Source organism: Megalobrama amblycephala, linkage group LG11 (genome assembly GCF_018812025.1).
Source record: "Megalobrama amblycephala isolate DHTTF-2021 linkage group LG11, ASM1881202v1, whole genome shotgun sequence".
NCBI lineage: Eukaryota > Metazoa > Chordata > Actinopteri > Cypriniformes > Xenocyprididae > Megalobrama > Megalobrama amblycephala.
In genome coordinates this window covers 19195229-19221233 of record NC_063054.1, presented here as the reverse complement: position 1 = coordinate 19221233, position 26005 = coordinate 19195229, and the positions used below count along the sequence as shown (strand labels likewise).

At 36.6% G+C, this 26005-nt stretch overlaps 1 protein-coding gene across 2 annotated transcripts in view; it reads left to right on the top strand.

Annotated features, from left to right (window-relative positions):
* Positions 1-23956, top strand: part of syndig1l (synapse differentiation inducing 1-like) — a 36692-nt gene extending 12736 nt beyond the window's left edge. For both annotated transcript variants that reach the window (XM_048206578.1, XM_048206577.1), the window contains exons 3-4: positions 10179-10316; positions 20294-23956. In XM_048206578.1, the coding sequence (XP_048062535.1) occupies positions 10179-10316; positions 20294-20452 (297 nt within the window). In that variant the 3' untranslated portion in view covers positions 20453-23956. The remainder of the gene's footprint in view (positions 1-10178; positions 10317-20293) is intronic.
* Positions 23957-26005: the final 2049 nt, after the last annotated feature.

Here is a 26005-nt window from a genome sequence, read left to right as displayed (position 1 = left end):
AGCATATACATTTACATTTTTTTTCGAAAATGACCGATCGTTTCGCTTGATAAGACCCTTATTCCTCGTCTGGTATCATTTAAAGCCCTTTGAAGCTGCACTGAAACTGTAATTTTGACCTTCAGCCGTATGGAGTCCATTGAAGTCCACTATAAGGAGAATAATCCTGGAATGTTTTCATCAAAAACCTTAATTTCTATTCGACTGAAGAAAGAAAGACACAAACATCTTGGATGACATAGGGGTAAATTATCAGGAAAATTTTATTTGAAAGTGAACTAATCTTTTAAGGTACACAAATGTAAAAATAAAAAAAGAAGAAATGAGCATGCAAAATTAAATATACAGCATCAACTGAATTTTCTTATACAGATTTTCCCTCAAAAAGCACAGATGTGAATGTAAATAAACAATCTGGGCATGAGTTATGTCAAGCAAATGTCATTACAGTGAGCATGTGTGAAATCAGAATGATTCATCTGAATGGCTAATGATTCATCAGGTTCACACAGTGTCTTATATCTGATAATAGGATATTCATGAGCATCCTTTGAGCGATACAGTGCATTAGTAATATCCCTGTGACATTGAGGCTTGTGTTTCTCATTTGTATTCTATAGCTTTAAGATCCCTCTGTTCTTCCTCTGTGGCAATGATAAAGTGAACTCGGGAGTTTGCCTCTAGAGACACCTCTGTCGTTCCCATTCTTTTTCTTTATTCTAGTGTTGTGAAATATTGTGTGTAACAGAAAAGTGTGTGAACTGTGCCTGTGCCACTCTTGGAGAGTGCACACACACATCTGTCAGAGCTTCTTGTTTGAGGGGGGATTGACGGCAGATCTTGGTTGGCCGATCTCCTGTAGTGGAAAAGAGCCACTAATGGTCCTGTTTTTGTTTGGAAGTCACAGGATGTTATGAAAGCAGTATTTTATCTCCTTAAACCCGAATTTGATGGCTTTAAAGCCAATTTAGTTATTTCTCCTAAGATTGAATTGCCCGTTAGAAAGAATGCACAAAGGATGAATTATCCAGAAAGGATTAAAAAAGAAATCATTGCATTGCCTTGAATGGGGATGTGTCTGAATGTCTTAATTGTGATTTTAAGAGATTCTCTCAGTGGATAATAACTTAAGAATCCTCAATGAGCCTCCTTTAAATGACAAGATGATGATAATGATTATGTTGATGGAGATTTTCATGTTTATTATCCCTGTTGTTTTTTGATAAGCTAAACGTAAATGGTATAGGAGTCCAATTACATTTTTTAGATATTATACACATATATTTCATACATTTTCTTACAATATGTTGTGATGCTTAAATTAAATGTTAGTATTTAAAAGAAACATGGAAGAGCCATATATACATCAGTACCAACTATAGTTTTAAACAAAAGGTGATTACCTGTACAGACTGATGTTGTAGTTTTATTTTTAATTAAGAAAAACTGTATAGAATTTTAATTCAAACCATTTACCATTTATTGGCCATAACATGAAAATAATTGTCAGCTTATCAGCGTTGGGCAGAATTTTAATATTGGTTCAACCCAAGTTACTTTAATTGCATAGATTACTAAGCCACATGCTGAGAACAATGGAATGCTGTGATGAGAAATGTCACTCACCTATAATAGAAATACAGAAATCCAATATTAAACTTCTGTCTGCCTTATACTGGGCAATATTTATTTAGATTTAATGATAAAAATAATATTATAATAATGGATATTTATTTTAAGAATACATTTAACAGTGTTTTTCACTTTAAGCGTTAGATGACAGCAATCTAAATATAAAATAGGGATAATGAGCACAAACAATTTAATGTCCAATGTCAACCAATACCAATAATTAAAAAAAAAAAAAATCTCTAATATCAACCGATAACTAATATGATACTAATATATATTGTGCATCCCTAGCAAGGAAATATATTTTATAATTATTTGTACCTTTAAAAGGTCTGTGTGTCTGTGGATTTATTTCCATCATTGGGTCTTTTTATTCCATAGGTTTTCAATATGATCAATTGTAGATGCCCTAAGCTGGTTTGCTAACTATCTAACAGCTGGAATGCTCTTGATGATTGGAAATCTGTAGCGTTGAACTTTATAGTTAATAATGTCATTTGTTTTCTTTCGCTACCCATTTGATATCATCTGCCATCACACACCATCTGTGTTACTGTGCCATCAAATAAATAAATGTCTTTCAGCTGTTAATGCAGTCGATATATTTGGGCAGAGTTTTCAGAGAATGTGCATGTGTCCAATTGGTCAAACTTCTAAAACATCCAATAAACAGTTTATCTCTCAAATTTGATCCCACGTGGAAAACAGAAGGAAAGTATTTCTCTTCCGAGAGCTGTTTACCACCAAGTACCACAGGGACATATTTCTGTCAGTTGTGGAGATGTAACTTTTACTTAGATGACTGACTGCAAAAGAAAAAGAAAAAAGAAAAGAAAAGGCTTTTCTGTGTACAGTTGTATACTGTCAAACTGTCTTAATTTCTCACTTTCTCCCTTGCAAACAAACTCTCACAGCTGAAATGTGGCCTCACAAATATGTCCTTTATGACGGAAAGAAAGACGAATAAGTTCTTCAACCCCTAATCATATTCCGCTGACGCATTGATGCACCTGCAGTTTCTTTCCAGCATGCCGGATGCCAGTCACAAGATGAATTTCAGGGCCATGTCAAAACATCAGCAGCCATTTTATATAAAGCTCCTAAAAGACACGCGATAAAGCGCACTTCAGAGAGCAAGCTAAAATAAAAAGGCAAAAATTCCTTGCTAAATTAATTTCAAAAACATAATGTGAATATAACTTTGTGATTTCGAGACTTAGCTGGGGTAGCTAAGAGAATCTAAAATAAAAAAGCTAAAAAAAATCTAAAATAATAATAAATTCAAAAACTGCTATCAGTTATTTTTATTATATATAATAAAATTATTTTAGATTTTTATAATATATTACATAATCTACCAAAAGCATGTTAAAGATCAAAAATGTAAGATCACAGCTGGATTATTAAAGGGACAGTTCAAGAACTTGAGGGTAATCATAAACATTTTTAATCTTTGGGTGAACTATCCCTCTAAGGGCTGCATCTGACACAAAATGTTTTGATTTACTGAAACCAACATGTTTCGCTATGTGAAAAAAAAAAAAAAATCTGGCCATCATTAAAAGTCTGGTTGTACTGGCTCTACTCATGATTTCACAGCATCAGAGCCAAGCGCAGCCATTACATTGAACAACTAATGGTGTTTCTCTTATATGCTGCTCTGTAGCCTAAATGAAAAGCTCTGGCACCAGGCAATTAATTAGTCTTTAAATTATTAAGACCCACAGAACTCTGTCAACACTAACCCATTCTTAATCTCATTACTGCTACATTGTGGGCGAGAGGGTACGCCGAGTTCCCAGGTGATCAAAGGCTATTTACACAGACTGGAGATAAATGAGCTTGCCGTGTTTTCTACAGAAAATTAATTTATCATAACCGCTGATGGATAGGTTAGCAAGAGTAAACATCGCAAAATGTATTACTGTACTAATGTATCTCTGTTAGGAGGTTGCAAATATCAATTACAATAGTTTATCCCTGGCTTCAATATCAAACTGAGCCCAAGTACCCATAAATTACTACTTCAGCCTTGAGCTTTTTAAAATAATATTCTTTTAGCTTTTTTCAACAAGCATTTGCCATCAAACATCAGGTAAAACAATTGATTCTGGAACAGGAAAGTAATGCATCAGAAAATATGGTTTGTAAAAAAATATGGCACAGAATTATTATTCTTTTCACTATTTTCATGCACACATGTCATCCTGGTTATGTGCTCAGTGATTGAGAATCCTATTGTGGTCCTTGAACACAGGTCATGCCATATGCAAGTGTGGATCTGGGGTCTATAAATCAGCCGGGCTTATTAACAGCTCAGTAAGTCGGTATTTTTTATTTGTCTGGCGTGTGCTAGACGTTAATCAAACCCCCTGATGAATTATATCCTCATGACCCGCTCCTGAAACGCTGCCAGCACCTGGCAGGATGCAACTTAACTACTCTCTACCATGAGCCAACCGCTTATAATCTCTGAACAGTTCCATTAAAAATGTATGCGGCTGTTTTCAGCAATGCTATGACACCTGCCGGGACAATGACCTCCCGACGTTGTCGCTGATGCAGTTACTTGACCCTTTGTAGGAATATAATTGCCTCGGAGAGCTTTTCACCTGACAGCTCTTTTGTTCCATGACACCCCCCCCCCCCCCCCCCCACACACACACACACACCCTCCAGTTCCATCAGTTTACTGGTTGTTGTTTAGATCGCCTCATTCGCTTTCCATCCGCAACATCAAAATCCATTTGCACAGCTCTCCCTACAGCCTGCTCGAAGTCAGAACGATGTGGAGAGAGACTGCGGCAAAGGAAGAATTCATAAATCCTGTGCATTTGAAATGCAGTTCGGAATAAAACTGCACACGTTGCGTTTTGCTTTATGAAAGGACAAAAACCAAGCCTACACTAATTTAAGTTCAGTCTTGTGGCAAAAAGTCTGGTCTCATTCTGGCCAAGATCGATCCACTTGGACAGGAGGAATGCCTGAACTCATAAAACAAAACTGAACATATAGAGTTTTGTTCATGGTTATCTAGTTAGTTGGAAATTAAATGTTTCAAACAAAATTCTTATGCCACAGGCTTAGCAAACTTTGGCAAATACAACAGTTTGCCTCAAGCGGACTTGGAAACAAATAATTAGGCAGCTCTCCGACATAACAGCCACAAACAACAATGATCTAAATTCAAAAAGTTTAGAAAAGTGGGGATAAGTAACTAAATTGCCAAATTTGAAATTTTATTGAAACTATACTTTTTAAAAAAAGAAATTAATACTTTTGAGCTAGGATGCATTAAATTGATAAAAAGTGACAGTAAAGACATCTGTAATATATATAATATTTATATAACTTTCTATTTATCAGAGAATCCTGAAAAACATGTATCAGTTTCCACAATAATATTCTCTTCCTTTAACATTGATAACAATGAAAAATGTTTCTTTAGCGCCAAATCAACATATTAAAATGATTTCTGAAGGATCATGTGAAACTTAAAGGGTTAGCTCACCCAAAAATGAAAATTCTGTCATTAATTACTCACCCTCATGTCGTTCTACACCCGTAAGACCTTTGCTCATCTTCAGAACACAAATTAAGATATTTTTGATAAAATCCGATGGCTCAGTGAGGCCTCCATTGCCAGAAAGATAATTAACACTTTCAGATGTCTAGAAAGCTACTAAAAACATATTTAAAACAGTTCACGTGAATACAGTGGTTCAACCTTAATTTTATGAAGCGACGAGAATACTTTATTCTAGAAGACTTTATTCAACAATATCTAGTGATGGCCAATTTCAAAACACTGCTTCATGAAGCTCACATGAACTGTTTTAAATATGTTTTTAGTAGCTTTCTGGGGATCTGAAAGTGCTGTCAATGGAGGCCTCACTGAGCCATCAGATTTGATCAAAAATATCTTAATTTGTGTTCCGAAGATGAACAAAGGTCTTACGGGTGTGGAACGACGTGAGGGTGAGCAATTAATGACAGAATTTTCATTTTTGGGTGAACTAACCCTTTAAGGCTTTTAACATTTTTACTTTTAACATTAACAACATATATTAAAATAGAGAACAATTGTAATATTTCAAAAACATTTTAAAAATCGTACCTGCTTTTGAACGGTAGTGTATAACAATAGAAAAAATCTGTACAAGTACAATAGTGTTCCTTTAGTGTTCAGACCCTTAAAAACATTCAACCAATCAGATTAAAATTTTAGGCTTCAGTCAATGCTTGCCATTTTTGTGTGCAATTTGCATCAGATGTTCAGTGAACAGACTTTGGGAGGTCTGTGTGCCATCTGAGGCTAATTTCAGTTTAACATGAAGCTATTATACTCCTATTGCATTGCGATGAAATCGTGTCGGATAGAGTAACTGGAATTTGGATAAATTTGATTAAGCAGCTAATCACAAATGTGTATGGATTCAATTTCCTCTCCGCCAAAGGAGGGCACTCATCCAGAGCCCTCACACATGACACATACATAATAAGTTTGAAAGTGTTGACATCGATCACCTTGAAAATGAGATGAAGTTCTATTAGCTGAGCGATGGATCGCAAAAGAACAGAAAAGACAGAAATGGGGAGAAGGACAGGTCTCATCGTGCTCATGCTGGGGGAGGCATTTTGGTAACATAAATTACACGCTTTCCTTCCTATGCCTCCTGCCACCCTGAAAGGATAAAACCATCCATTAATCTGTCATTACCTGTCGGGAAGCTGGCAGGCAGTGACAGCATCTGCCGTCACCCCCGCCCACCCTCTTTCAGGAGAGGCACCTGAGAAGTAGAAGCAGGGGTGGAGGTGGGCTTATCGGGGGCCAAGCTGTGGGTCTCTGGCTCTGGGGCTTAACCATTTGACACTGCTGGCAGATTACTCGCATACAGCTTAGATCAGTAATAAAATAATGCACAAATTTCATGCCTTTCAGCTGAATGTGGAGATGATGAGATTGTTTTTGGCTTATCTGTTTTTATTCCATTTTTTGGATAGTTCAATGCATTAGGCATTTGAATCCATGCAGGGCATTGACAGAAAAATGTTTGTACATTTTCTGTTGCAGGAGAAGCTTCCTACATTATTTTTAAACAAAAGCATTATTGAAAAAATACAGGTGCTGTCGGTTCGAATTTGTTAAGCATATACAGATTCTATACAAGCTAAAAAAACACACACACATTGCACAAACACACCTAAATCTGGTAAAACAGGACTGTCTGCAACTAATTCAAATTTAGTCACTATTAGAACAACAATAATTATTTTGATTTAGTTTGACCATTACTCGATAAATGTGAGATATGTAAATTCTGTACTATTTTTGTGTAAAAATTTACAATCAGCAGTTTTAAAGGTGCCCTAGATTATGTTTTTAAAAGATGTAATATAAGTCTAAGGTGTCCCCTGAATGTGTCTGTGAAGTTTCAGCTCAAAATACCCCATAGATTTTTTTTATTAATTTTTTTAACTGCCTATTTTGGGGCATCATTAACAATGCACTGATTTTATGCTGCGGCCCCTTTAAATCCCGTGCTCTCTGCCCACAGAGCTCGCGCTTGCCTTAAAGTTTACACAGCTAATATAACCCTCAAAATGGATCTTTACAAAGTGTTCGTCATGCATGCGGCATGCATGCGTCGGATTATGTGAGTATTGTATACTGTTATATTGTTTACTTCTGATTTTGAATGAGTTTGATAGTGCTCCGTGGCTAACGGGTAATGCTACACTGTTGGAGAGATTTATAAAGAATGAAGTTGTATTTATGCATTATACAGACTGCAAGTGTTTAAAAATGAAAATAGCGACGGCTCTCTTGTCTCCGTGAATACAGTAAGAAACAATGGTAACTTTAACCACATTTAACAGTACATTAGCAACATGCTAACAAAACATTTAGAAAGACAATTTACAAATATCACTAAAAATATCATGTTATCATGGATCATGTCAGTTATTATTGCTCCATCTGCCATTTTTCGCTATTGTTCTTGCTTGCTTACCTAGTCTGATGATTTGGTTGTGCACATCCAGACGTTAATACTGGCTGCCCTTGTCTAATGCCTTTTATAATGTTGGAAACGTGGGCTGGCATATGCAAATATTGGGGGCGTACACCCCGACTGTTACGTAACAGTCGGTGTTATGTTGAGATTCGCCTGTTCTTCGGAGGTCTTTTAAACAAATGAGATTTATAAAAGAAGGAGGAAACAATGGAGTTTGAGACTCACTGTATGTCATTTTCATGTACTGAACTCTTGTTACTCAACTATGCCAAGATAAATTAAATGTTTCATTCGAGGGCACCTTTAATTGTTGTAAATTAATCTGTTATGATGACAAAGGGGACAATTAAATATTCAATATCATATATGATACTTTTATAAATTAATACTTTTTTTTGGTTACACTTTATTTCGATCGCCCACTTTAGACATTGTACTAACTGTAAGTAACTTTGCAACTAACTCTCTTTAGAGTATTAGTAATCTGTTAGCTTAGGGTTAGGTGTTAGGGTTCAGGTTAGTATAAATAAGTTGACATGTAGTTGCAAAGGTACTTATAGTCAGTAGTAGGGGTGGGAATCTCTACGAACCTCACGATTTGATTTGGGGCACTTGCCCCTTCAGGTTTTTAAGCCGCATAGATTTTGCTTGCAGATTCTAAATTCTAAAATGTGGTTTGTTACATAACACATCTTCATGGAAATAATAATATATAAAAATGCTAGGTGATCACTAACCCAAACCACCCCACTGGTCCGCGATAGACGACTGCTTTCAAACACTCGCATGCGTATCCGTGTGAAGAGCGCTAGGTGAAGAGCATCACTGATGACTATTTACAACGTTTTTAAAGCGGTGATCATTGAAGCCAATCATAGATATATCCGATGAGCGCGTCAACACAGTGGCCAATCAGAAGTGTTTTTACGAATCCACTCAACAGCGCTCAAAGCCTCACATTTTTAAAATTTCAGTACCGACTTGGTAGCGATGTCAGTACTTTTGATACGATTGTCGGTACCATGACAACTCTAGTACTAATATATTGTGTATCCCCTAGTCACTATTATTTATTTAATGCTGCAGAGGTGGTGTACAGTTTTAGAAAAGAATGCCATATGGTGCATCCTCCAAAACCTGTAGCAGTAAAAAAAAAAAAAAAAAAAAAAACACACCAGGAAATGTGCAAATATGCACACATAAAAGCACTGAGAAAACAATGCATACAAACGGGCGCAGTTCATTTTATAATCCTGCATTGTTTCAGTTTAAAGCACTAAACTGCTAGTCCACAGCACACAGCAGACCGGCTAACAAATGCCCAATAAAATATTTATATCCTCTTATGTAACGTCAAGGTGTTCGGATATAAGGAATGTAGGTGTAGGTGTGACAATTCGTTATATGGACTGATATTTGCCAGGTTTCTTTGGCATTAACTACAAAGAAATGTCTATTTCTTCAGTTTCTGACACCCAAACAACAAAACCGTATTTTGGTTTTTGCCAAGAGATGTACTAGACCATATAGAGGAAAACATGACTATCCATGTGCACAAGCCACTTCACCCCCTCCTTACAGAGAAATCCAATCTAACATCTCATGTTATTTTATAGAGAGGTAGGCCTATTATTTTCACAGATAAAACCCCGGTGACAGAGCTATCCTTCACCGCTGATGATTGCAGCTTATTGCTGTGAATCAGTCCAGAAATATTTTCCTAACAGCTTTCCTCTTGGCACACTCTTCACCAGGCTGCGTTATTTTTAGTTACTCGAGTGAATCACTGGAATCAAAGGAGAGAACTGACAAACAATGCAAAATTCATAAATTGTAGAAATGCTGCACAGATTCAATAAAAGGTGTCAATACAAGCCCTATGAACAGTATGTGATGCTTAAATGTTCATTATCACAGAAAATAATTCTGACTTGTCCATCTAACCGTCCAAAAAAAAAAAAAACTGGACTATACATATATACGCTAGTCCAGTTTACTTCTTTTGTTTTTTCATAATTTTATGTACATTGCAATTCAAAGGTTTGGGGCCAGTAAGATTTTTGTTGTTGTTTTTTCAAGAAATAAATGTTTTTATTCAGAAATGACTCCTTAAAATGATCAAAATGGACTTTTTACATTCTTACAAAAAATTATATTTCAAATAATTGCTGTTCTTTTGAACCATCTTAGAATATTGAAAAAAATTATGACTGTTTCCACTAAAATATTAAGCAGCACAACCGTTTTCAAAAATGATAATAATAAGAAATGTTTCTTGCGCATATTGGAATGATTTCTGAAGGATCGTGTGACACTGAAGACGGGAGTACTGGCTTCTGAAATTTCAGCTTTAACATAACATGAATAAATTACATTTTAAAATATATTCAAACAGTCATTTTAAATGATAATAATCATTTCTCAATATTACTTACTCTCAGTATTATAATTTACTTGAAATCCAGACTTTAAATACATCACCTGTAAACAAACTGAAGTGATTTTAATGAATCTTCTCTCTCCCTATAGACAGACTGCTCCAGTGACAGCGAGAGCGAGGACAACTTCATCGTCATCCCTCCTCGTGATCACCTAGGCCTCGCTATTTTCTCCATGCTCTGTTGCTTCTGGCCTCTGGGCATTGCTGCTTTCTACTTTTCTCAGGGGGTAAGTGCAGAGCCCACCAACCAAATCCAGAGCCTAACCATTAAGCCTGCTAAAAATCTGCTATGACACAAGAGAAAGAAGAGATGAATTCTTCAACACTTTTTCATCTGTGCCCTCCAAACAAGCCTGTAGTCTCCTGAGAGAAACGTGTTTGTGATCTCTATCAGTTCTCTTTAATAATACAGAACAGCTTCATTATAAAACCCATAATACGAGCAAACAGCTCTGCTTGCATGACTGCAAAAATGACCAGGCACTCCTCTAATCTAAATAGAGTAAACATGAAGGCACTGATCATATGGGTGTGACTAGCAAGCACCTTGTGATGTGCTGTGATTTCAGCTCCAATTTCACATCCAGCACAGAACACATCTATTTTCCTAGCTCAGAATGAGCCATTTTATTCGTATCTATAGTTTAGTCTGTGGCAGACACGGGCAGAGTGAATTATTTTGTCAGGAGCTAAGTGAATTCTCCCAGAGTAATTATGATGATGGTGGTGTTGTTCAGAGAAGGTTCTCCAGAATGCAACTTCGGTGTGTGTGTGTGTGTGTGTGTGTGTGTGTATGTATGTGTGTGAGGAGGAGGATGGAAATGAGATCTGGTGAAAATACGAATGTTTTTGCCCTGTCTCCTTGCTGGGAATATTCCTCGGAGAACATCCTGAACGGATTTTCTCACCTTCCCCGCGGCATAGGGTTGAATGTTCATGAGGAGTGTCGCCAGCCATTTGCCTTACTCCTTCCTTGTAACATCCACCTCTGTCACACTCCTACAGACTGAGAAAATGACTTTGTCTTCATCTTATAACTAATTAAGCACTTTGAATTGTATAGGATTTTGAGGATAATAATGTCAATATCAATATTAGTTCTACAAATGCCATGACACATACAGTAGCTGTTTACCATTCTATTCACAAGAAGCCCGTGGATGTAGAGCTGGGCGATATGACATGTACAGTATCTCAATATTCTTCAGCTTTTCAGTGGTATTCAGTCACAGATTTTATGTTCTTGCTCTAAAATTGCTGAAAGAGGTGACTTTAAGTCAAAGGATCCATCATTCTCTAAGAACTACATTACAATCAAAATGTAGTTAAAATTCATCAGTTTTTCATGTTTTATTTAAAAGCACCAATAAAACAATTTGATAGAAATAAAAGCAATATTTACCTTCATATGTTGTCCAGGTGCATTTTTGAGTGAGGAAACAAACACAACTGTATTAATCAATTAATTGAAACAGACAGTTTAAATGCTACAAGTGAATTTAGGCATCACAACAGTATAATGTACAGTAGAGTATGAAAAATGGATATTCACTTGAGATGTGCTTACATTTAACAATGTTATTAAATTATTAGTGTTTACTTAATTACAGCGGTGTAAAGAGTACCTGGAAATCATACTTAAGTACATGTACCTTACAGCAAAAATGATTCCATTACAAGTTACAAATTACCAATTTCAATACCATTTGAGTAAGTCTTAAGAGTATCTGATTTTAACACTACTTAAGTATTTTACTCATACTGAATGTAGGCTCAAAGATGCACTAGTCCTCAACACCCAATAAACATGCCAGTAGAAAAACAAGAAAGTTTATTTGTGAGGAGAGCAATCACATTTATTTTATAAAGTCGAAAAAAATCTGAACACCTCAATATTGCAATCGACACAGCAGCCTCTTAAACATCTACAGACACTCTCGAGTCTCAGTTAAGTTCAATGTTAACTGTAATTAAAGCCTAAACAGGTCAAAGCCTACTTGTAAAATGTAAAATGAAGCTGACGTGATCTGCTTTCTTAAAGGGTTATTTCAATCAAAAATGAAAATTCTGTCATTAATTACTCACCCTCATGTCGTTCTTCACCCGTAAGACCTTTGTTCATCTTCAGAACACAAATTAAGATATTTTTGATGAAATCCGAAGGCTCAGTGAGGCCTCCACTGACAGCAAGATAATTAACACTTTTAGATGCCCAGAAAGCTACTAAAGACAAAACAAAACTTTAAAACAGTTCATGTGACTACAGTCAGGGTTCCTACACATTTTCCATTTTAAAATTCCATACTTTTCCATACTCAAATTTCCAGACCTCCTTCCAAACGATTTCCGCCATTGGTAAGCCTCGGTCTCCTTTTCTATGTTTTCTCTGCCTCATGTTTGTAGTCCGGGTCCTACAGTCTTTTAGTGATTTTTAAATTAGTGTTTGATTGTTGAAATAAAGTTTGGTATTAAGTATTCACGTCTAGGCCCTTCTCTTCTTAAAACCACGTATCTGTGTGACTTTTGTTGGGGATTAATCTACAAGTACTAATATATTAACAGGGTGGTGTAGTGACTTAAGCCAGGGACACACCTAACTATTAGCTGAAACATTCTAAGACTGAACAGAACACACATACCGATTGTTTCCTTCAACTGGAGCTGATTTTAATCGTTGACAGTCGGAGAAGAACACAAACGTTTACGATTGAGACCGCTGCTAAGCAACACACTGTGCGCGGGATCTTGAAAATGGATGTAAACAAACAGCTGGCGCTCTTCATCTGCAGCTATATTTGTGCGGGAAAAAAAAAAAAAAAAAAAAAAGGAAAACGCGCACTTTGTTTTCAACAGAGAGAATTTGAGGTGAGTAAACTTTGGTAAATTAATCTATTTTTAGAGCTTGCACTCCGGTGGTGTCGCCGTTGTTAAGCAACGATAAGCTGCGATCCTCAATGAAGCTTGTTCGACTTGAAACGGCACTGTACAGACCATTAAATTACCACAGAAGTAAATTATACTACCACAATGCGACCTCAAAGGGCACTTTCACTTTCGCGATCAAAGGGGCAGGGCTCTTTATATTCTCTCTGTATATATTGTATCATTAACTGTTAATTTTGTATCCGTATCTTTCCAGATAAATAATATATATACAAAACATGATAAAAAAAAGTCTAACGTTAGTCATTATCTTTATCACTTGTTGCCCCCCTATTGGCTGGTGCCCCAGGACACTCGCCCAATCCCGTCTATGGATAATCCGGTCCTGTACCTGATACGTCAAAGCTTCCGCAATAGCAGCCCAGCTTCTTTCCTTATCACTTCTATTATGGTACGTTATTCCTTCGAAGATATGTTGTATTCGTACTCTTGCCAGAGTTCAACCAGTTTTTCTTCCATACCGGTTGTCCAATGTGTATTTATGTTGCAAACGTTTTTTGACGCCATTTCGCCGCTTGTTTACAATCGCCTGACACAGTCTCCAAGGAAACAGAGACGTCATCGGTCGCAAATATTATGCTGCCTTCACGTGCTCTCAGCGCTATTGTAAAAATGACTTTCTTTTCGAAACTTGAATGCGATTTGCTCGTAATCACTACTTCAGAAGTGGGAATTATCAAATTTGAGAAGAATCTTTGTGAGGAGGACTGGCAATGACTGTTTCTAAAAATTCTAAGACTATAATCGTTAGACGCAGCACACTGCACGATTTTAAGCACCAACTGTAAACACCGACTGAACGCAACTGGCTCTGACTCGGCGCGATTGGACATGATCAGTCGTAAGTATCAAATTACACTCATAATCGGCCTTACAATCGTTAGGTGTGTCACCGGTTTTAGTTTGTTTCCCTTTCTGACCATACCACTTGCTACATAGGCGTAAATATTTAATTTGTCTATTAATTTAAAACATTTACTTTACAGACATCCTTCTGTGATTTATCCATTCTGGTCAGTGTTTGCTCTGTTGTCGGTATTGGTTGTTGGTATCGAAGCATTTCTATAGAGTAGCCTACAAGTACGAGTAGCCTACAGAAGCGCAGTATCAGTTTCTGTTATATTTTAGAAATTCATACGTTTATATACATCTGCAAAGTGAAAAGAGGTGTAAATGGTGATGTGTAGGAACAAAGTTGTTGTAGGGGGGTCTGGGGGCATCCTCCCCCAGGAGAAGATTTTTGTGATTTTAACATGCAAACGAAGCATTCTGGTGCACTCTGACAAGAATATAAATGGAAAAAACAACATTTGCTTCAAGTAAAAATAAAAAAATAATAATAAATTATTGGCAGTAGGGCTGCGCATTGACAAATTTCACAATTGAATGTGATTTTGATTCAGAAGCTTGCGATTTGATTTGATTACCTTTGATTCAGTATTGATTAATTTGGGGCTTATCAGGTACAGTACATGGAAAATTTCCTCAAAGAAAAAAAAAAACTCAACTAATGCAGTAAATTATACAAGGAACCACAGCTGGTACATTATAATATTAGGTTAAAATTGATTTGCAAGCTACTTACATATAGGCTAAATTACACATAAGGAAGTTTTTATAATTTTTTTTTTTTTTAGGCCTAAACATTTAAATGGTGGCTGCAATGAAACAGATTTATACATTCAATATCGAAGCATATGTTAAGTACAAATACAATGAATATGCAATAGCCTATGGTGCATGTATTTAGCAAAATGCTCCTCTCAAAGTTCTTTTTGTGAGTTTTAAACTAATGAGTTTTTGGACATTGAACAGCTTTTCTGACGTAGGCTAAATGTGACATTTTTACAAGCCGTTTTATTGACGCCTTTCTGCGGTTGAAACACTGATTGATCAATGCATGTGACATGATATGGATTTCAGTAAGTTGTACTGTATCTTTCAACATACCTTTGGATGTTCAATCATGTTTATTTTGTGTTGTAACTAGTAAAGTGGAAGAGATGGTCGGTTCACGAGCGCTACAGCGATCTATCACACCAAAGAACGCCAAGAAAGGTCGTGACTCACTCCAGTCTATGGGAATGTAGCCGATTTTCGATTCTTGTGAGAATCCTGAGACACACACACTGGCCACGGAAAAAAAAAAACCATCTACATGATTTACATAAATTATGTATTTTCATTCAAAAGGGCTAATTTTGCTGTAAAGTGACTAGTTTACAGGTATGAGAAATTAGAAAACTGAATAGAGCCAATAGTCTGGAAACACAAATATTTTTCCATACTCTGATTTCATTTTTCCATACTTTTCCAGACCTGGAAATTACTCAAATCAAATTCCATACTTTTCCATACCGCGTAGGAACCCTGTACAGTGGTTCAATCTTAATGTTATAAAGCAACCAGAATACTTTTTGTGCGGCAAAAAAAAATAAATAAATAACGACTTTACTCAACAATATAGTGATGGGCGATTTCAAAACACTGCTTCATGAAGCTTCGAAGCTTTGCGAACCTTTTGTTTCGAATCAGTGGTTCGGAACGCGTATCAAACTGCCAAAGTCACGTGATTTCAGTAAACGAGGCATTGTTACGTCATAAGTGTTTCAAAATTTCAATGGTTCACCACTGGGGAGCGTGACTTTGGCAGTTTGATACACACTCCGAACTACTGATTCGAAACAAAAGATTTGTAAAGCTTCGAAGCAGCTTGTGTTCAAATGCTCCACTCTCTACAAAGATATAAACGCTGCTGTAAATTTATGAAAATTTGGCAGATGAAAGATGTAGCCATCTTTGATATTACTTTGGTCAATGTCGCTTTGACTACTGGTGAGAGAATACGGGCTTGACTGCCGTTGCACATTCACACAGACATTATTCGAGATGCTACTGTAAGTTGCTGTACGGGACATTTCAAGACTCACTCCTGTAAGTAAATGCGATTGTCAATCCCAAAAACTGACAGTGTGAATGTAGCCTGTGTTTTTCTACAATCTGGCACTTCGTCTTGTAATCCTCAGAGGAATCTCTATCATTTTGTTGCTGGAGTAATCCTGTGTTTGTGTCTGTTTCATATTTACTACTACATGACTTACACAAATCGGCTAAAGAGGCAATGATGTAGAAGTAGGCGTTGATCTTCTTCTGCAGAGGCTTCTGCTGAGTCTTTCGCCACACTATGATGTAATAATGTGACAAAATCTGAAAATAGTCGTTTTCTGAGCTTGGCTTCAATAAAAGGTGTTTTTAGACTAAAGAGAAAGTTTTGAATTCTGAAACTTACAGGATATTTTTAATAGTACAATGACCTCTCATATGTCAAACACAGAGGTCGCGTTAACCGAAAAGTATCCGTCATTGACGGAATTTTTTTAACATTGACGGAAAAATCTGAAGGCCGTCCATCACGTTGACAGATTACACTGAGGGTGATCTGTTGTAAATTGTAACTGTAATTCACACCCCTGTTCAGTTGGTGGCGAGTGCGCTCCAATGTAGCAGCAGAGCACTGGATCCAGAACAAAAATGAAACTGGCACAAATCTTTTGCTATGCGTTTGATAACACACAGAACGGCGAGTACCCAGAAGCTACAACGATATATGACGCCACATTAAAGAGCGCCAAAACGGTATTTATTGCTTGAATTTCTTAATGAAATGGACAGAATTTTAAATCTGAGACTTTGTTCCATATCAAAAGCAACACAAAGCTTTAAGCCTATTGCGATTTATTGGGTGGGAGGTGCACTATGCACTGTTTATTCATCAACTGAAAAAGGCATATAGCCTGGGATTTACGAATCGATATTGGTCTTATGAATGTGACCAAAACAGCAAGGAGACATTTTAATTGTTTATTAATAAAGTAATGTTTTCTGAATGTCGGCGGTAAAGATGAAGTTGACATTGACTCTCATCATCTCCTCACGGACGCGCTTAGAGAGAGAATGCACAATTCATTCGGTTTATTCTACATAAACAGAGTAGCTTATTTCTTTTCGTTTTGAATTATTTCGTTTTCGTTAAAGTAGATATTTCATGCTTTCTATAGAGATATTTCTCATGTCTCTGAGACAAGCAGCCTATACGCTGAGTTTCGGTTCATTCATGTAAGACGCGTTCCAGTTCACGCGCCAGTGATCGCGCCCGCGCCTCCATGTCATGATTATATTTTCTACTATATTTGCTTCTTATTTATTACATCTAGGCAATTGGTTGATGAAACATTGATTAAAATTAAGATACAATTTTTACAAAATGAAATTCACTTTAAAAAAAGGCTTTCTACAAAATAAAACTTTACGAAGTGGTCAAAATCATTTCTGACACACTCCATGTCTCCCGACATGCGCATCTTATGATGCATCTTTCTCATGCTCTTCACTTTTCATAATCAAATAGATGAATGAATTTAAAACATAACATAGGACTATTTAAACATAAATATGAAACCACGTTTTCTTTAATAGCTACCAACACGTACAGATAAATTTCACGTGTGAATTACCCATCATTTTAATTTCATATTTTAATTATAATAAAACATTTAATTGCTTTTATTTTTGTTCAAATGTGAGCAAAAATAAAAGCAATTAAATGTGTTATTATAATTAAAAGATGAAAATTAAAATGATGGGTAATAATGGATTATGACGGATTTTTTACGACCCTGTCCGTCAAAATGATGGACAAAGTTACAGTCTAACGCAACCTCTGGTCAAACAATCAAGAAAATGTTGATTTCTCAATTCATGACCCCTTACAGGAAATGTTTGTATAAAAAAAAAACAAAAAAAAAACATGTTAACATGGCAACTCTGCTGGTGCACCAGCACTGGTGTGTCCAAACAACCCATTATTGACTGTCACAAAGCATAGGAGTGAAAATCAATAGTGTTTTCCCTGAACAACGGGGTCAGATGCAGTGACAAAGAGAGCAAGACGCCTCCCACAGCGACAGCCATGTGTGACGGGCATCTCTTTCCACTTTCTCATGAGGATGCTAAAATAGACACCAGATTCCAAAGGGTCATGACACAATCACATAAAGCGACTGTTCAAAGCATGTTTGCTTGCTTACATATAGCGGACAGGCACCACACTGTGGGGAAATAGAATGTTGTGCATAATAGAGTCGGTTGCACGTTCTACAAAAATTCACCCTGTTAAATTCATCCAGCCCTTGAGCCATGTTCTTGGTAAATGAGAATCATAGTAGGACTTAATTATTCATTTGAACTAGGAAATGGATTGATTAAACTATTACACATGGGGCTCTATAGGGCTCACTATTAAAGAAATTAAGGCAGTGTGATGTTCCCTTTTTCAGTCTAATAGCTCTCATCACAGCGTACTTCCAGCATGGGGTTGTATGGAAAGTGAAACATTAGACAAGGCCATTCATTGGCATTTCAAGTCACTTCTTTAAAATGCTCAGGGGGTAATAGTATAAGATTGGGTGTTTTTCTCTACAAAGCCACCGTGATATTTGTTGAGAGAATTGCAACAGCTGCATCATGAGCAAAATGTATTTTCTTAAGATCTCATATCACATTTCGCTCATCCCTACTGACAGCGGCCATTACAACAACAAAGAAACAATGCAAGAAGTTAGTTGCTGACGAACAGAATGCCTGTGTAATGCCGGCTACCGCTTTCCCTCGTATCTATGTTGCATGACTGAAACCTCAATGTGTTTTATAGGAAGGTTTACAAGGTGAGACCAACAGGACAAATGACAAATTATTACAAAAACACAATATAGAGTGTTCCCAGACAGGAAAAAAAAAACAAATCTTTAAAGAAATAAGTATATAAACTGTACAACTCCTGTGTGAATTGAAAATATTTATCCTAACTTAAAATCCTAACTTAAAATAATATCCTAACTTTTTTAAAGGAAATTTATAGTTGTTTAATACATGAAATGGTCGCTCATCTATGTAACACTATATAACTGACTGCTTATGCAGGCATACAGTTTTTTTTTTTAATTCGTATTATTTTAATGCAAAATTTTTAAAAGATATTATACAAGATTTTGCGACAAAACAAAAATAGAAAGAAAAATTTATGAATGGCGAATATAAAAGGCTATATAGATCTTTTTTAGCTTTCAGATATTCTGAGACGCATTAAAGGGTGATTATTTTTTCAGTGGCAGTTTGCTTATCAGCATGGCATAAATCACTATGAAAACAAATTTAGACTATAACCATCTTTACTCTATTCATTGATCGTTTCTGATATTTTCCAAATGCATCGCAAATCGATTCTGAGTTTAGTTTTTAACAGCAGATGGTGCTCTAGGCTATTTTTTTAACCGCATGCTCAAATGCTCACTAAGAAGACCGCTCGTGCGTTCGGCTGAGTCTGACAATGTATTTGAACCTCAGGATGCTTTTATGACGTGAGATTAATGTAAACACCCTTGTAATTCACTTCAACCTTTTCGACCTTTATGAATGATTATTTTATAGAAGGTTCAACTGGTGTGTGTGTGTAAGGAATTGGAAAACTAACTATTGCTGTTGAAAACTAAGCTCAGAATCAATTCGAGAGAGAATCGCGATACACACGGAAAATATCAGAATCAATCCAGAATCATTTCTCGATTTGCGATGCATCAATGTACTGTCCCACCCCTAACAGTGAGTACAGTTTATCGCACATTTAAATGTTGACTATTGACTTTCATGGACAAACATTTAAAACAAGACCAACTGACAGATTAAAAGGTGCTAATTCTTTCCTTCGACAACAAAGACTATACAAAAGGCAGAAAAACAAAAACTTAAATGTCTTTCTTCATCTTTTATTTCCTGTCAGATAAACATGACTTTTTATGGCCTTCATCTTTTTAATGTGAATTGAAGACTTTTGAATTCTTTTTAAGGATCTGCAGACACCATGCCCCCTGAACGTGTCCAGAATTTTATTTTCTGTTCTAGATGCATTCAGCACATCAGAAATGTGGCCATCCACATTTCTACCTAAAAGGTTGCTTGAATTTTTTATATATTTGAAAAGGTACCTTGTGACGCCGCTCTGCAAAGTGGGTCGAATGGATTTTTAAAATGTCATGTGACTAAGCGTAAGATGACGATGTTCGTTAGAACGTATCTGATATTCCATTTAGCCCTCAGCATCATCAAGAAAGCACTATATAGTTCAATGTAATTTATCCTCGAATGGAAAACGGGTCATGTATCCTTTGATCTTGTTCTTTCTCACCATTCCCTTTCTTTGTTCCAGACCAGCAAAGCCGTGACTAAGGGAGACTTCCCATTGGCTAGCATTGCATCTAGACGAGCCTTGTTCTTGGCCGCTCTCTCCATCACCATTGGGACGGGGGTCTACGTGGGCGTGGTGGTGGCCCTCATCGCGTATCTGTCCAAACCAGGCCACATTTAGCACAGTCATGAGAGGACTACAGAACTCCACGATACTACACAGCCGCCTCTGAACGTCTTTTTCCAAATGTCTCATTCTCATCCCTCCCCGTGGACTGCCTGTCCGCCCAAATCAGAGAAAGGGATGAACCGAAAGAGGATGAACCAGAAGAACTGGGGACATATCACCTCAGTCATAATATATAAATGTAAGCTTCACCGCGTGTCACACCACACTGGATAAAACTTAACTAAGTCTGAGAGCAGTTAAGGTGAAGAACATAAACTACAGACAAATAATCAGTCCAATTAAACGAACCCGAAGGGAAGATATTCCCATGAAGACACCCGTAAGGATCAAAAGGGACTACGAGCCCTTGGATTTGTTTTTCCCTTTCTAACTGTGCTTCATTTGGAACCTGAAAGAGAAGTCAAGCCACTCTCGGTGTTTCTCTCTCATTACTTAGTCCGGTAAACCCCATATGTGCGTGTGGCCCAATTACACCAGCACTGCTGAATACACCAACTGCAGTCTGTGAGCTCTGTTAAAAAGGATAGAATGTTGTCCACCCTATTTAGGAAAAATAACACAGCTTTGTATGTTATAATAAGCAAATGTGGAGTTCATACACAAACCTAAATGCTCATGATCACGATACAGAACTACAGGACAAAAAAATAGCCATCAAAGACGTTCCACCACTATGAAATTCATCTGTGAAATTCAGCACACCTTATACACAACCTCCATGTCGTTCCCACTTCTTTAGGGCTCAATGCTTTGTATTGTAAATTCTTTGTCTTTTGTTTTGTTCAAAGTCAAAATCTAATTTTGACCCAACGAAGGCTGCAAGGTTTATGTGTCTGAAGAAGACACGGATGAAAAACAAGGAAAGCAAGCGTTTATTTTATATCGCTAAGGATTTGCTTGACTTTAACAAATTCTCTTTTACTCCCAGATGTCTGAACTGAATATAAATGAAACAACTGTACATGTGGATGATATGGCGATGTGCATCACTTAATGTCCCTTATGATTGGAAAAATTCAGAGTTGGCAAAACTCAAGACAGATGATCAAAAATGTACAATATACTTTCCTCAAATCCTAAGATGGATGTTTGAACAAAGAGGCAGGTTTTGTTTTCAGGTGAAGGGGCCTCAGATTGAATCGATTAATAATGTATTGGATGTCTGTAAGCTTACGGGCATGACAACGAACACACAGGGGATGTTGAGTTAAAGGTCGACTGGTCTATTTCAACAACAATGGAGCCTGAATCTGGTGTAGTCATCCACATAAGAAATTAAAAACATGAAGACAATAGGTTCCCCGCTGGCTAGGTAGTGATTCGAGGTTTGTTTTGAATTCCTATGATATAGAACTTGGAAGCTGGTAGAAATGAAATTGGCCTCATTTTGAAGTATATTAGCCAATTATGCATAACCTCCTAATTACTTCCCATGGTGATTTAAAATACTCAATAGTATTGAAGTATTCTAAGTTTTCACATTTGCAGTGTTACGCCTTTCAGGGGCCGGACTGACAAAACATTCCCAAGTATAAAAATCTTGTGCTATGTAATGTGCTAATTTCTTTGGTTAAAGGGATAGTTCACCCAAAAATGAAAATTCTGTCATCATTTACTCACCCTCAAGTTGTTCCAAACCTGTATGAATTTCTTTCCTTTTCTGAACACAAAAGAAATTATTATTAAGAATGTTGGTAACCAAACATTTGATGGACCCCATTGACTTCCATAGTATTTTTCCCCCCATACTTTGGAAATCAATAGGATCCATCAATTGTAAATCATCGTAAGTAACTTCTCAAGTTAGGATAACCTCCAACCTCCATTACACAACCTCATGAACATGATAGTACATTAAAGCACAGCCACAGTAAAGAACTTTTACTTGAGTAGATTTTCACGAGTTCTGCCCCAAAACATAATAGCTGACATTATGGTACTCACAGGTTTCAGATGCTTTTTGAATTCTGGAGAAACTCATTCACAGGGACTTGAAGGTATATGGAGAACGGTTCATTGTGAAAAGAGCAAACTGGTAAAGGTCATGCTTTACAGCATGCTTTGTCTTCATGTTAAAGTGTGAGTACATGAGAAAGTACAAGGAACAACTTTGACTTGGACTTCTATTGTGAAGAAGCCTGGAGTTATGCATTATTGTTATACTGATGAATTATATGAATGTGTAAAAAGTGTAACCAGATACAAATAATTGAAAATACATTATTGCAAATAAAAGTCAAGAGAATAGGGAAATTTTTTTACAGGAGGACAAGTTTCTATTGGTGTGGCGCTTTTGTTAAGGTTAGCAGATTTACTCATTGCCAGCACTGTAACGACACACGTGAGAATGAATTCACTAAATCACCAAGCTTTTATTAGACAAGAATGAGCTAAAATGAAAAACGAGGGTACGGTTGAAGATTTTACAGTTTATTCACTGTTCATTATCTGTGCCATAGGAACTAATTACCCTTAATGCTTAGTATATGGCACCAAAATGAGATTTCACTCTGAAATTAAGCGCCTGATAATAAAAAATAAATTGTCATACCAGAACTTTTGTAGGTTTTTATGCAAACACGCCACCCTACATTCACATACTTGAAATAGTATGTAGCAGAATGCACAACAGGGAAGAATGATGCCTGGATGGCTAAACACAAACCTCTGCTGCTTTCTCTATGCCTATGATGCACAGCACACACTCAAGACCCTGCTGGTTTTGTTGAGGTCTTTAGCAAATGCATTTCCACTGCAATCACCAGAGCGTTGAAAGCCAACATGGGACACTTGCAGTCTCTCAGCGCAGGTCATGCATTAGTCATACCTGACATTTACGGTTCACAATTAGCTTCCCATAATGGCTTTTTCCGAGGAAGTGTCTAGTCTCCAGAGCATAGCTGGAAATAGCAAAACATAATTGTTTTTACAAATAACACTCTATGCTACTTTGCAGCCACTGAAGCTTGACCAAGCAAATCTTTGCTATTTTGAAGTGTAGCAAAAATAAAACTACAAACGAGGGTATAACACGAGCAAAAACTAAAATTGGCTGTAATGAAATTGGATTTCACTTTCCGTCAAGGTCTCAGCTGAAATTAACATGGTATCAAGCCATTTTTCCTCATGTGTTTGCGTCATTAATTTCTAAATGAACAGTGTCAGTGTCTGCCCTCCCTTGATTGTGTATCAGCTTGGTCCTTTTTTTCCCCCATTTTGCATTTCCATAGTGACTAGTCCTTTTCTGACGTTCATTTTACGCCAGTGCTCGCAGTGTTTTGCTGTTAGTGTTTTGTTAATATTGTGATACTTGAGTTTTTTTTCATTCATGATTAGAATGTGCTTGTGAGACAGTGACGATGTAAATACTGCAAATAAAAGACAAGATGCAGCGTTATAAAATAAATAATTTGACACAAAATGATCTTGTATCTATTACTGCAAACGTTGGATGTGTTTTCGACTCTTGGGAAAATATGATACACTGTGGTCCTCATGTGTGAATCTCTCTTGTCAGGAACAAAACGCTAGTCAGACTAAACAGACAGATGAGTCATTTTCGAGCATAGCAGAGGTGTGTGTATGGGGGTGTAATTGTGGAGCTTCACGCTTCCCCCACCCCCCTTATTTTCCATATATCAACACCTACAAAATCCTTTAGAGGAAATAAAAGAGGAATGTTGATATATTTGATGTATCTGTAATTTGGTTTCATATATATTAGTTACTTAAATGCATTGGTAACAATTGTATACAAAGACAACAAAGCCAGTCTGACACAAATCACTTGTGGTTTTGTAGGCAATACCGCAACATTCATTTACAAAGTTGGATGAATTGATTATTAAATGAATCGTCCGCTTCAAGAGCTGTATCATCTACAGACTACACGCAGGGACGCATTTCATTGTTTGATTACAAATGCAATCAGCCAAACAGGAGCTGTTACGACAACTGGGATTACTTTAGAGCATTCATGATAAAATGCTGCTGGAGCAAAACATTTTTTGAAGAAAGTCTTCAATACATTTTTATACATTACATTTATTATGTTGGAAGTGAAAGTGAAATCGGTGTAATTGATCTACATCATTAGTCCTCATTCCTGATACGGCAGCTCTCACAACACTACACCAGATGTCTTTTGTTTCCCATTTACACCTGGTATTAATATCTATCTGCAATAGAGCTTGGCACAACACAGCTCACATGCACTCTCCACTATCTGTGACATCAAATCCATCTTCTGAAGAGGAACCGGAAATGAATTGCATTATTCTTGTTGTAGAAGATTTTTATCACTTATTGCTTCAGCAGCACGTGCAACAAAAAACAAAAGTAAATATATGCATGATTAGTTTGTTTGTTAGGCTACTGCTCATCTGCCTAAGTATGGGCATGTGTAACCATTGCGGCACTATATATATATATATATATATATATATATATATATATATATACACATATATACATATACACACAGTCAGACCAAAAGACATTTTTGATATATTTTTACTAGTGGGTGCAGGACACTATAGTTTATTTATGCAACTGAGGATAGCAAATAAAGTAAACTGTGACATATGTTTTTAAACTATAGTGAATAAACTGTTAATTAATGAAATGTTCAAGGTGTCTGAATACATTTTGGTTTGACTGTATATATACATACTACTTTATGATTCATAATATATTTTAGGTGGTAGGTGTGCTTTCACTGCTTGAGGAGAAAGCGGCAGCAGGTATAGGATGCAGTTCCTTTTTTTAGCAGATGGCTGAAATGTAGTTTAAAGTTACAAGTAATGCTTCTGTTAGCAAGTTACACTTCTACAATCTCTGCAATATAAGTATTTATATGTATGTTATATAAAAAAAATACATCCACCATTGAAACTCAATTACATCAAGTCATTTATTTCCAAAAAGTATAAAGTACAATATTAAAGGGTTAGTTGAAAAATGAAAATTCTATAATTTATTACTCACCCTCATGCCGTTCCACACCCGTAAGACCTTTGTTAATCTTCGGAAAACAAATTAAGATATTTTTGTTGAAATCCAATGGCTCCGTGAGGCCTCCATAGGGAGCAATGACATTTCCTCTCTCAAGATCCATAAAGGTACTAAAAACATATTTAAATCAGTTCATGTGAGTACAGTGGTTCAATATTAATATTATACAGCAACGAGAATATTTTTGGTGCGACAAAATGGGATGCATAGCCTCTAACAAAAATCTGTGGTTCTTTTTATTCTCCTCAATGCTTTTTAGTTTCACTAGCAAACATGAATAGATTGCAAGTTATTTACGATTTCACTGCAGAGTGTGCACATGCCACATTATGTGGTCAGATTTTTCATTTCAGCATTAGCTAATCCTTTAAAGGAAAACACCCACATCACATGCAGTGACTTGGTGAACGTGATTTCAAAAAGTACAACATGTTCCTGGATCAACATCCTTGTTGATCCTGGAGCAACATTCCAATCAACCATTCAGATTTGAGGGATAAGTTTACAGTTTATGTCAAGTTTAGGCTTACA